Source organism: Mustela erminea, chromosome 21 (assembly GCF_009829155.1).
Source record: "Mustela erminea isolate mMusErm1 chromosome 21, mMusErm1.Pri, whole genome shotgun sequence".
Classification (NCBI taxonomy): domain Eukaryota; kingdom Metazoa; phylum Chordata; class Mammalia; order Carnivora; family Mustelidae; genus Mustela; species Mustela erminea.
The window spans coordinates 6,242,038-6,254,957 of record NC_045634.1 but is presented as its reverse complement, the minus strand read 5'-3'; the positions used below and the strand labels follow the sequence as shown (position 1 = coordinate 6,254,957).

General features: G+C 45.4%; 2 protein-coding genes and 1 long non-coding RNA gene across 10 annotated transcripts in view; 1 reads left to right on the top strand and 2 right to left on the bottom strand.

Annotated features, from left to right (window-relative positions):
• Positions 1-70: 70 nt before the first annotated feature.
• PLPP5 (phospholipid phosphatase 5) lies at positions 71-6,666 on the bottom strand. 2 transcript variants are annotated; one of them, XM_032329051.1, is made up of 7 exons: positions 5,988-6,345; positions 5,666-5,774; positions 5,136-5,226; positions 4,249-4,312; positions 3,643-3,767; positions 2,816-2,986; positions 71-1,165 (listed from the first exon to the last, which is right to left on the bottom strand). In XM_032329051.1, the coding sequence occupies exons 1-7, from the start codon at positions 6,050-6,052 to the stop codon at positions 1,005-1,007; spliced, it is 786 nt and encodes a 261-aa protein (XP_032184942.1). In that variant the 5' UTR covers positions 6,053-6,345; the 3' UTR covers positions 71-1,004. The 2 variants fall into 2 exon arrangements, 1 of the variants encoding a protein (XP_032184942.1); XR_004282223.1 differs by lacking the exons at positions 71-1,165; positions 2,816-2,986; positions 3,643-3,767 and having other exon boundaries at positions 5,706-5,774; positions 5,988-6,666.
• A 7-nt stretch (positions 6,667-6,673) lies between these two features.
• Positions 6,674-12,225, top strand: LOC116581783. 2 transcript variants are annotated; one of them, XR_004282225.1, is made up of 4 exons: positions 6,674-7,665; positions 7,821-9,958; positions 10,774-10,897; positions 12,138-12,225. It is a non-coding gene; the product is annotated as an uncharacterized LOC116581783 (long non-coding RNA). The 2 variants fall into 2 exon arrangements; XR_004282224.1 differs by having other exon boundaries at positions 6,679-9,958.
• The window catches only part of NSD3 (nuclear receptor binding SET domain protein 3), a 121,686-nt gene continuing 119,641 nt past the window's right edge, over positions 10,876-12,920 (bottom strand). For all 6 annotated transcript variants that reach the window (XM_032329043.1, XM_032329042.1, XM_032329045.1 and 3 more), the window contains one exon: positions 10,876-12,682. In XM_032329043.1, coding sequence (XP_032184934.1) covers positions 12,441-12,682 — 242 coding nt within the window. In that variant the 3' untranslated portion in view covers positions 10,876-12,440. The remainder of the gene's footprint in view (positions 12,683-12,920) is intronic.

Sequence of the window (12,920 nt, the reverse complement as noted above, 5' to 3'; positions counted from 1 at the left end):
TCCAGTGTTTTACTTCGGAAATTTTCCAGCGCTTGAATGATACTTTACGTACCAAAAACATCCACGTTCACCATTTTCTTTGTCACATTTATTGAAGGAAAAAGATACATTGAAAATATAGAAAGAAACACATCAGACAAGGTCATATTTAAAGTATAATCACAAAGAGAAGGGCAGTTGTTGGTCCAATAGCATCAGTTCTGGTGATGTCCTGTAATTGTTCCTTATATCCCATTATGAAGAAGGGACAGAAAAAGTTCATTTGTTCTCCAGACAAGAACATTCTTTCCTGCCTTAGCCAGTTGCAGAATTGATGCATTTGGGCAGATCTTCAGTCATACACGGATGGAAAGTGGCTCATGAACACAGTTCAGGAGTGTGGTTTCAATACTAGCAACTAATGATTTCCACCTCATTTGTCTTTACCATTTTAAAAAATTATTCACAGGTTCAGTAAATAATTTATGCCCACAGGATTCAAAATGGACAGCAGTGTGTTGGCTAGACTTAGATAAGACACATGTGTAAGGCGGTAAAGAAGCCAGAACTGGACATTTTCCTATTTAAAGCTTGACGGAATTGTCACTAGAGAAAGTAAACAGAACCAAAATAATTTAGTTCGTCGTGCCCTGGGTTTGAAGAGTTTGAGCTACGGAAAATGGAAATTTAACTGTGGGTTCTAGGGTATGTAAAGGCTTCTTTGTGAAAGATCCTTCAAGAATGGCATTTAAGTTAAATGTGAAACACTGTAGATCCTGGGATACCAATCTACCGGACTACTGGAAGATCTTTTTATCAGAATGTGTGGCACAGAGTCGTGAAAATGAACCTTGAACCTGGACTCATGACAAATCCATGTGAGCAAAACTGCATAACCATATGGAGACAGAATGAAGTGCTGTGTCCTCACCTGTATCTCTTGAGAGTTAACAGGTCAAACATTCTTGTCTTGGGCAGTTTAGAGGGGCTGCCGCACCTAATCTCCATTGAGGTAGTTCTAATTTCTAAATACTAAAATGATAAGGGTCACCAGGCTTCTGTGCCGTGGGCAGTCCAAGTCTGTCCTGAAATGGTTTATGACATTCTGCGTCCGTCAGAGGAGGATAATACTGCCTGTAGCAGACATAGGCCAATGTCAGGCCAATCATGGATCCAACTAGTACATCTAAAAGAGAGGAGATAAGGTACTTTCTTAATCATACTGGATCTCAAATCATGTTAAAACACCACGCAGTGCTGGCACACCGATATTGAGGGTTTGATTCCAAATCACTGCAATAAACGAGTACCTCAGTAAAGCAAGTAGGATGAATTTTTGGTTTCCCAGTGCATATAAAAGTTATGTTAACACTATCCTGTAGTTTACTAAAGCATACAATAGCGCTAGATCTAAACAAAAGTATATACCTTAATTAAAAAATATTTAATTGCTAAAAAATGCTAACCATCATCTGAGCTTTCAGCAAGTCATAATCACTGATCACAGATCACCATAATAAACATAACAAAAATATTTAAAACACTATAAGAATTAGCAAAATACGATGGAGACATGAGGTGAGCAAATGCTGTTGGAAAAACAGCACTGACAGACCTGCTCAGTGTAGGGTGCTAGAACCTTCCATTAGTAAAACACAATTCTCTGTGAAGTGCGGTATAGTGAGGGACACCGATATAGAGAAGTTGGCCCTCCAGATTAACTCTACTTGTTTGGGTGCAAAAAAACCTCAATTTCAGGTTTATGGTTTCTTTAGGCTTTCTCAATTTTATCATATAGTTAACAGGACTATCTTCAGGTTCTTTCCTAAACACCAAGTCAAAACACATACTTGCGGGCACTAGGGTGGCTCAGGTCATGACCCTGGGATCCACCCCCCACCCCCCCAAATTGGGCTCCTTGCTCAGCAGGGAGCCTGCTTCTCCCTCTGCCCTTTGTGCCTCTCCCCACGGTCTCTTAAAATAAATAAAATTTTAAAAATCCACATCTTTAATAAGTCTAAATCTTTTTCCAAGGATAGACTAAAATTTTTTAATTCAACTAGCCAACATATAGAACATCATTAGTTTCTGGGGTAGAATTCAGTGACTCATCAGTTGCATATAATTCCCGGAGCTCATCACATCACGTGCCCTCCTTAATGCCCGTCACCCAGTTACCCCAACCCCCCCCCACCTCCCACTAGATTGAATTTTTTAAATATTCAAAATAACAAAAGTTTCACTTACTGCTATTAACCCCTTTTTCACCATTTAAAGAGTTCTAGAGGAAGTAATAAACTGTACAGGAGCTGCCCTTTAAAGAAAATCAGCTTATTCTTTAAAACAGGGCTCCTAAGGACTTCTGGGCAATATTATCAGCTTTCGTTTTTAATTATGGGTTTTATGTGAAGATACTCTGTAATCTGGATGTTTTATTACATCATTGAACAAATTTCTTTGGTTTAACTACAATTTTATATTTTCTTGAATTTTAGTTTCTGAACAAAAATCTCATGATGATGAACTTTTTTTTTTTTACAAACTTGATTTTTATTTTAAGACAGTAAATAAATTGACCTTTGAGGTTTGTTGTAAAAAATTTCTTAGAGGGAAACAATTCTTAGTTTATTCTGAACCTATGATGCTTCAAAATAATGGAAAAATTGGGACATTTCTCCTTGGTAATCTCTTTAAAAGGAAACTTGGTTCAGAAACCCAGACTATCCCATACTCAACTGTTGATTCATTTAACAGAGTCAGCGTCTCCGTGCCAAATGCTAGGGCTACAGCAGCAGGTGAACCATGCAGACTTACATGGCAGGAACACCCTGCTTACCTTGCCAGTGATGCTTATAGTCACATGTGCGGGACAGCGCAATCACAGACGCAAGGAGGAGAGGTGACAGAAAGGCACAGAACCTCCAAGACTTCCCACGGCCTTGTGGAGTGAAGCAATGTAACTTCCCTGCCAGGTAGAAGGAAGCGAAGGCCAGACCAGCAAATGCAACTAGAAGAGGGAAGACCAGTAAGCAGATGTCTTTAAAGGAAGCTCCCTTGCTCATTTGCAGACAGGTGGCTGGGGGCATAGACATGCTTTATCCTTTTTGGGTACACTTGTGGTACAGATCATCGATGAGGAGGAAACAGAAGGAAAAATGAAGAACTTTATTGTGTGTCCCAAAGTTAATAATATTTACCCTGGGGAATAGTGTTTGGAATACTAGCAGTAGGACTTTGAGTAGGGTTACTTCTTGATGCCTTAGTTTCCTGATGTATAAATAGGAATCATAAAAATAATAGTATCCATTTCTTTGGGCTACTATGATACCAAAAGAGAGAATAAAAAATGCTTTCCAAAGCACCTTCAATAAAGGTTAGTTAATATTTTTCTAACGACTCCCAGATTGTGGGATCTAGATAAATAATACAAGACTCATAAAATGTTCGTATCTCATGAAGGTAAACGACTTCCTCTATCCTTGAACATCTGTCCTAATATTTGAGGCTCAGGCTATGGAATCTTGGGGTTATTAAAGGAGGGGATTCTCTAGTTTTTAGATACGAGAACAAGAGTAGTGAGGTGGCCCCATCCTCATAAGCTTCCTAAGCTAAACTCAGTGACCCCAAGAAAGCACAGATGCTGAGCCCACGCGGTATTCATACAGGAAGAATGTCCACTAGGGAAGCTCTTGCGGCCCTCGTTCACCACGTCCTTCTCCCCTGTGCATGTCAAGTCGGAATGGGCTTGCCCGTCGGGGAAGCAGCGGTAGAAGAAGTCTGGGCGTGGCCTGAAAAAATAAACACGGTCTCAACACAGATCCCTTAACTTCAGAAATTATTTTTTGGTTGTATCAGATACTGTAATCCTGTTCACAGCTGGTCAAATAGTGTCCCAGGTAAAATGATGAAACTGGATTAGGGTAGAAAGAAAAGCTTTATTTCCAGGGTCTACATTTGGGGGGGGGCAGTCCAGCACACGATTTTTTTTTAGGGCAAAGAGCAAGTCACACTGCAGTTTCGGGGTATTCTAGTGGACAATGACCCTGCTGTGCTGGTCAGTGGGAAACACTGTTCAGGGCAGGTAAGAGTCCACAAGTGTCACCCACAGGACAGCTATAGGGGAGGGAGGCCATGTTAGGTGAAGAGAACAAGGTCAGACTGAGGCTGGCGAAAGGGGGAGGAAGACGGTGGGTGGTGCCACGCCAGGAACTACCTCCTGCAGATGGGAGGCCCGAGGCAGGCACCGGGGCGCAGACTCTGGTCACTCACCTGCCCACGATCAGTTTTATTGTGTTCGTAAAAACACCGTTCAGAGCCAGGGCAAGGCTGGCAGCTGGAAAATAAAGAAACTTACTGTTAGTGGGTTTTGCCTAGGAGGACTTGCATGATCATGGTCTCATCAAGAGAGCAGCTGTGGTCTTTTTTTTTTCTTTAAAGATTTTATTTATTGGGCACCTGGGTGGCTCAGTCATTAAGCGGCTGCCTTCTGCTCAGGTCATGATCCCAATGTCCTGGGATCGAGTCCCACATCGGGCTCCCTGTTCAGCAGGGAGCCTGCTCCCCCCCCCCCACTCCCACTGCTCGTGTTCCTGCTCTTGTCTGTCAAATAAATAAAATTTTTTTAAAAATAAAATTTATTTTTATTTATTTGACAGAGAGAGACACAGTGAGAGAGGGAACAGAGGCAGGCGAGTAGGAGACGGAGAAGCAGGCTTCCCGTAGAGCAGGGAGCCCGATGCAGGGAGGAATCCCAGGACACTGGGATCATGACCTGAGCCAAAGGCAGCTGCTTAACGACTGAGCCACGGCAGCACACCAGCCATGGTCTTTTTGAGATAGGAACGGTCAGGCTCTAGCCAGAGCTGAGCAGAAAAATCATTCTAGGCCTGAACATGGTGGAGTACAGAGAGCGCTTCTGGACCAGGCCGAATCCATTTCTGGGGTACCGGTCATTCAGCACACTGTTCACCTCGGAGGTCAACTGTTCTCAGAGTGCCAGCTTTCTCACGGGTGACAGCGCGGGTACAGGGGAGACAGGATGACTGTAGGAACATAGAACTCCGTGGCCTCCACAGGCAGAGGTCACACCTCCAGTGGCTGAGATGCCAGCACTGAGGAGACAGAGACCAGCCCAGCCAGGGAGGGCTCGTTCTTACCCAGGCAGGCCTGTTTGCTGTCCGTCGCACCAGCCTTCTTGAGACATCGGGCCAAGAGGATCAGGGACAGTGGGGAAAGAAATGCAATGACCTGAAACAGAAGATAGTAGAGGTTAAAAAAAACCCAAACCAAACCCCCAGTGAAACCACATGGCTAGTGGTTCAAGCGGTGCCAACAGGGAGGAGGAATGGAGGGGACAGAAGTCGTCACAGGTCTGTCCTAGCGGGGCCCTGTCAGTGTACGCAGTGGCAGCGTCTGTGGGTTGACGGGGCAGCACCTGCTCCACCAGGTACACCAGGGCCATCAGCCATTACTCTTAAGTGACCGGTACCTCAATCCATCCTAAGGAGCAGAGCTCACAGTACGTGTCTTTGGGGGCAAAACTGGCATCTTGCGCTCTCAATTTGGGTCGTTATCATAAGGAAACAAGAAGTTGAGCCCCTCATCTAAGGGAGCAAGACGCCTGCTCCCTAGCATCGAGCTCGTCCTAAACATTAAGGGTCAGAAGGAAGGCTAGTTCTCTACGCACAAACATGGGCTTGGTGGGGAAATACTCGGCTTCCACATACGGATTCCGGTAAAGCCACATCTCCTCCGGCTGGATCAGCCTCTGGAAGGGAGGGAGGAGCTCCGTTACCCTAGAGGGGAAACAAAAATGTGCAGAGCACGTTGGTTTGCTTCCGGCCTCCAGCCGCTCGTCGGGACTTCCCACCGCTGCCCACCCCCCCCCCCCCCCCCGCACTGGGAGCCCCGGGCCGAGGCAGGAGCTGCCGGCCTCCTGCCGCCTTGGAGGGGGAGCGGGGGACGGCCCAAGGATGCGGGCCGCGGGGTTCGAGCGGCAGGACGCTTACAGGAAGGCCGTGAACAGGGCGAGCCGCACGCCCAGCTCGGCACCGAGGGCCGCCACCTTCCCCATCCTGCCGTCAGCCAAACAGACGCCGCGCTGACGTGGCAGCTCTTGCGGCGGCGGCGGCGGGAGGCGAGGCCGCCCCGGGGAGGGCCGTCCCGGCGGTGGGGGGCCGGGCCTCGGCGGCTCGGGGGCGCGGGCTGGCGGACGCTGGGCGAACTGCACCCGAGGAAGGCGTTGCAGCCACTTCCCTGCCCTGGCGGGTCGGCCATCCCTCGGCGCCGCTCTGAGAGCCCCAGCCGGCGGCAGGAAGGAGGCGCTCGCAGAGCCATTCCCGCCATTCCAGGGGACACCGACCACGAGCCGGCGCCCGGCGTCTGGCCCACCGGCAGGCCCCGGCGGAGTCGGCCAAGTCGCCGGGATGAGAGTGACGCACGTCTCCCCTTCCCGCCGTTCGCTCCATAGTCTCCCACCACACTGAGCAAGAAGCAACATTCTCCAAGGGCTTTCCCTCCGTGAAAACACGACCAAACCCCACGTTATCGGCTCCAAGCTCATTTGCGACAGCATTTTGAAGGACCTCGGGTCACCGGCCGGCACCGGGTGCCTGTTCTCCCCACTATGACCTCTCGCCCAGCAGTTGTGGCAAGAAACTACAGGCAATGAACAAGTCCACGTTTGATTTGGAACATACAGGACAATTTATTGAAGTCAATCTCAAGCAAAATCTGAAGTCAGTGGAATGTCATTAAGAACCTTTCCAAATTAATCCTCATGGAAGCAAAAAACACATCTGAATTCCAAAGTATTTGTAAAATAAAAAAAGGCAACATCTCAGTAAATATAATGTACAAAAATTTATGTTCCTACCAGCACACACAGTAGTAAGAAGCTTAAAATTCCAGGCAATCCTAAATATACTATAACTAGTCAACAATAAGCTATCTATATACAGGTTAACCAAGCTTTACACGTTTCACACTATGCAGTAAGACATAGGCCATTCAACAAAACCCCCAAAATATCATATATCTTGAAGTCTATGTGGCAACATCAAGTCATTATACAGTAATGCCCTAGTGGAACGCCCCCCAGGGAAAATGAACACTAATCCCTTAGTGTCAAGAGCTTCTAGCCAAGTCACAGAAACTCAAAAGAGATTGACTTTAGTGAATATTGATGCTTTGTTATTAAAGACTCAAGTCTCAAGGGATTTAGGCAAAATAACATTTCACAGGATCTACAAATTTATTACAGATAAACAAAGTACAGAAATAACCAATCTACAAAGGTCATTATCATAGATAAAGATCACAAGAAAAAGAAAACAATCTGTAGGTATCTGTGTTTGCTGTGCAATATCACAAGTGGTTACAAATGAATTTCTCCTATCAATTCCAATTATGCACACACCCTTGTATAGAAAAAGGATCTTATTTAGCCAGTTGTAATCATCATTTAGTATCAATCATCATTTAGCATCTTGGTCATCGGAGGCAATGTGATTTTCTTTTTTAACAGAGGGTATGTGACAGCACAAATGAGATAAAGAGCAGTATTAATAACAACAGAGTAAAAAGTAAATTGTATCCAGTCCACTCCTAACCTGACAAGAATACCTCATACATACCTCGTCTCGGTGATCTGATGGACATTGCGCGCCCCGCGTGCACACATCGAAGGTCTGTGGCAGGTGGGGGAGGGGGCGGCACCTGAGGGGGCTTGCCTGCCAACTTGCAGATCCGGAGAGTCACATAAGAAAACTAAGGACTGAATAAATGACTTTGGCAACTGTTCATCTTTTTCACTTTTTCTTACATGTAACTGACTTTCACAGGCTACAGAAGGGCAGGCTGCTCTCCTCCCCACCGTACACACATCTGTGCCACAAGCACCTGAACTTGTCACTTAAGCAATGGACTGACGGAGAAAAGAACGGAAATGGTTTCTGAAACACACACAGACGACACCCTGCGTTTCAGGAGTATAACGTAAGTGCAAATTTTTGTTTTTTCCCCTACACAGGCATATATTAAAAGGAAAGAAGAGCTGCACAGGGATGGGGTTGACAAAAATACAAGAGAAAGAACACACATGGCGAATACTCATAAAAATGCTGGTATTTCATGCAAGAGTCTCTTCCTCGAATGTATACACGAAATCTGAGCTATCTGCTGTGGACACTCCATCCCACTCGCAGAACTTTGCCTTTAATCCAAGTTGAAGAGGACAAGAGACTAGGCTATTTGTTTTCAAAACAGTATACAAAACAATGCTTTCTACTTCATAAATTTAAAAATAACTGTAAAATAAGGGGAATCTGAAGAGTTTCAAGTACTTAAAAAACCTGAATTCAATGAGGCAGAGGTCTCAATGTTAAAGTGACTACTTCGTACCTGTGGTAAACATTGTCATTCCCCCTCCCTCACCCTGTTCTAACCCCCTTTTCTTCCTGTACCCCGCCCCGGGGAAAAGTTGGTAGATTTCAGTAGGTACACATTTCCAACTTTTCAATATTCGTTAATACATGGCAAAGCCGTCTAATCAGATCTCTCCCTAGCTTAGCTGAAAATGGAGGCGAGCTCTCCTCTCGGTTTACAGACAACCAGGGAGCAACCGCAAGTGGTCTAGGCCAACGGAAATCGTTCCAAATGATCACTTTGTGTGTGCAGCAACCTGGCCAACTCCGGAAGTCGACTCTGCTCCACCTGGCAGTAAAGCCACTTGCCAGCGGCATCGCACCTCCTCCCAGGTGAGCTTCCCAAGCCCAAAGGGCTCTACCACAACCCGTGTCCTTATCCTCTCGGGACATGGCATGTGGCAGCTCCCTGATTTCAAGGTGAATGCTAAAGGAAGCTTTGTACTTAACAATGAAATGAAGGACCAGCCATGAACCTGGGGCGTCCAGTGATGACGCTCTGTAGGGCTGCCCTCTGCCGTCCAGGCTGGCTCTGACCCTGATTAGAACACAGACTGCGCAGCGAGGCCAAAAGGAAACTACTTCATGAGCCAGGAGAGAAACTTGTCTAACAGCCTGCCTGCTCTGAGAGTCTTTTACATGGTTATCTCAGAATTTCAAAACATTATTTACAAGCATGTTTCCAAGTATTATGTGGAAATAGCAGAAGGGAGCTCAGAGCCACACCCCCATTATTATTATTACTATTATTATTATTTTAGTTTTTACATTTGTTCCTGACTTGAACACACAGAGAGCTCCAAGTTTCAGTGATTCTAAAAATCGGCCTATTCTATAGCTCAGGCCAGATCATTTCAGAGAATTAAGGTAGAGTGGGAATTTGTTAAGATAAAAATGAAAATAAAACCCACCTCCCTCCTGACTCTAACCCTGATTAGATATTAAAGAAGAGAATCACTTCCTCCAGCCGTGCTGGCCTTCCAGGAATGAGGGGCAGGTGACTGCAACCCTCCTGACCCTGCTACTGGCCACGGGCCAGCCCCTGTCTGCTCCGTGCATGCCGGGAGGGCCCATTTCCTCTACGGTTGTAACCCAACAGATTTCTGAAGCTTTATGCTGATTATCAAAAACTTTACATTCACTTTTTCCAAAGAAGTAATATGAGGCTAAAAAACAAACAAACAAAAACCACCATTATCCCATGATGCTTTATCTCATTTTTGGACAAGAATAAAACCCAAACCATTTCTGCTCTGACCACGGATTTGAAAGTTAACAAAACCAACTACAGACCACAAGAGAGCAACACGTCCTCTGGTCCACCGGGTTGGTGAGGCGCAGGCAAGCACGGTGCGTGCACACGCTGCGCACGGGAAGCACAGCTTTCTCCCCCGGCTTTCCGCTTCCACAGCCTGCAACGTGAAGATACAAAGATACGTACAACAAGTCGGTCGTGACGCCACGGAGGTGTGAGGAGAGCTCTGGGCCACTGGCGGGACGAAAGCCTCTTTCTGGACCACTAAAGAGCACTCCTGGATGAAGCCTCCAGAGCTGTAGTTAGTAGCTATTTTGTTTTTTACCCTAATTTCTGAAATGGCAGAATGATCCTGTTAGGTACCCTCCCACCCCCCCCCCCAAAAAAAAGATTTAAAAATCTCAGCAGAGCCATTATGACAAAATATGACATGATGAGGAAGCTGCATGAAAATATTGAAACCTAAGGTATTTGTAAGTATACGGATGGACCCTGGCTTACCATATAAAAGTCATCAGATATTAAATAGCACTAAGTCCAAAACAAAGCAAGAAGAGAAGAGTTCATGTGGGATACGGTTTCAACAAGAGTTATATTTTGAATGTTAAAAGAAATCCTTCATATTAGTAAGTTTAAAAAAGCAAACATTTATCTCATATATATATATATATATATACACACACATATATATATATAAAATAAAGTTTTAGTATGATAAAACCTAGATTTTCTTAAATTATTTTTTAAAAGGATATCAAACTATATAGTTGCTCAAGAGCAAAGTTTAGTGTTTTGGTGCGCTGTGCTGCACGTTACTGGTAGCGATTCGATCTGGTAACATGCACAGCATTTTCCATTTTGCTCTTTCTCCTGGGACCATATCTAATCAAGAGAATTCCTGGAGGCTCTATAAGTTACCTCAGAATTAATTGCTGGAATCAGGCAAATGGCAGTTTAGGAGCTTAAGTAAAGGAATTGTAGTGTGATATATTTTTTTTTTGTTTTATGTTTTTTTTAACAAGAGAAAATCCAGTTCAATTGCACATTTACATTAAAAAAAAAAAAAGAGAGAGAGAGAGAGAGGCACAAAACAGCTATTTTTTTTCTTTTTTCCAGAGAAGAACTCTAAATTGATAAGAAAAAAGGAACACACAGAACTGAAGGAACATGGCTGAGCATCTCCCCTCCCTCCCTTCCGAAGGTTCCTAGGTGCTTCTTGAGGGAAAATAAATGCCACCAGGTACCAGCAATTGTAAGCAGTCAAAATTCACAGAGAAGGTTAACGTTCATTCAAGCTAGCCCTAGAATTCTACTTAGTACAGTGTGACAACGTCTGACATTACTAATTAGTTCATACAAGGACTACTGGAATATACATATTCCAAAGCATTAAATGCAAGTGAACTTTGTGGTTAGACATCTTGGTACACTGGCATCTAGGAGATCCAAGCGTCACAGCCAACCATTTTTGCTAACACTGCTTTCTTGGGAGCTTCCCTAAGTGCTTCCTAAGACAGAGTGTGTTTGTGGCTTACACACCCTGTAGAAGCACTTCCCCTTCCTCAGTGGGGCAATTTTAATTAGTAGATAATACTAAATAGGAACTGTTTACATATAACTGGGAGATGTCCCTACCCCTTCTACCCCCCCAAATGAGGAACTAAACCAAAAAGACCTACTCAGATACAACTGTGACTCGCTTGTGTTGTTTTCACGCTTGTGTTGTTTTCACGAGGAAATACGGCCAGCCGGTGGCCAGCAGACAGGGAATGTTTGATTCGGGGAGGGAAGCAGAGACAGGAAAGGAAATGCCCATAATACTCTCCAGGTCAGACTAGCAGCTCCGTTACACTGCACAGAATGACCCAACTCTGGGTCTGGGCCTTCCATCTCCCTTCAGCTGCCTCTGTCCACATGTTGGAGCAACAGGCACGACCACTCCAATGCTGCATTCACCTCCACATAAACACACTTCATCAAAAATGTCCACAGTGGAAAACATTTCAAACTCAGTGAGGGCACCTGTTTCTGTCTTCCCCCAGAACCAAAAACCACATTATCTACCATTCTAGGTAAAGGTATCCCATCACAAAGCTGGCCTAGGTGCAAACCACTGAGAGTAAAATCCACTGAGGCATTTTGTTTTCAAGAGGCCAGATTCAGGACTCGCACAGCGCCCTTCTCTGAGCCAAGAAAAGACATCTGGGAGGAAAGAGAAGTGAGCCTGCCTACTGCTCAGCGGAGAGGTATATAAAGGCCATCAGAGCCTTTTCTAGAGGGCCTGCTCCAAATGCTACTTCAAACACACACGCACACGCACACTGAATAGACTACCTGAACTACACTTCTCCAGAGTTTTAAAAAATGAAAATAAATAAAGGAATGAGGGCTACTTTTTTGCTTTTTACACCCAAGGAAAACATCCTAGACTTAAAATTTATCTCATTAACAAAATTTCTTTTTCTCTTCGCTGTTTTCAGAGTGAAGACATCTCTTTTTTTCCCCGCTGCAAAGGCATGAAGCATAATAGAAGGCAAGAGAAGACCAAGGGAATTTGGCGGGCTACGAAAGAATCCCCAACCCACAAAACAGAAAAACAGCCCCAGGCCACCTGCTTCTGCCCGCGTGTTTCCGGCCCCAGCGCGCACGGCCACAAGGCGGCGCCCGGGGAAGGGGCTATGCGCACGGCAGCAGCTTTCTCCTGCCGACGTGCCACCGAGTCACTTGTTTCTTTTCCTTTTTTTTTCCATCTCAATAAAAAGAAAAAGAAAATCACCACCCATTTATTCTTTCAGTTCTTCTCCATGATCCTGTGACTCCAATTTGCATTTGATCTTGCTCCAGTATTCTGCGGACACAGGAGACTCGGGGTCATGCTCGGAGCAGCAGAGCCGGCCTTCCAGAGCAGAGGGAACCAGAGCGCCCTCTTCATGATCTTTACAAAATGAGTGTGGGCAGAACTCGCAGAAGGAGACGGCAGCACGGCTGCACTCCTCGCACTGATGCCACGGGCATTCCCACTTTCCTACGGAGGGGTGCGAACAGGGAAAAGAGCCCCATTAGTGCCCCTCTTGATTACCCACGAAAAACCCAAGTTTGCACCATCTGCTGAGACTGGAGACTGAATTCAATTAGAACACAACTCCAAATTCTGGCCAAACTTACGTCTGAGTGTACTATTGAGAATGGACGCAGTGCGCATCCCAAACTCACCGCCAGAGAGAGGAGCCAACTGCTCGCCCATGGTAACAAGGTCCGAGAAA

Coding starts and splice junctions, on each gene's coding strand:
- PLPP5 (XM_032329051.1), bottom strand. CDS start 6,052: ATGGGGAAGGTGGCGGCCCTCGGTGCCGAGCTGGGCGTGCGGCTCGCC. Junction 5,227..5,665: donor TCCCCACCAAGCCCATGTTT/GTGCGTAGAGAA, acceptor CTTCTGTTTCAG/GTCATTGCATTTCTTTCCCC. Junction 3,768..4,248: donor ATAAAACTGATCGTGGGCAG/GTGAGTGACCAG, acceptor TTATTTTTTCAG/GCCACGCCCAGACTTCTTCT.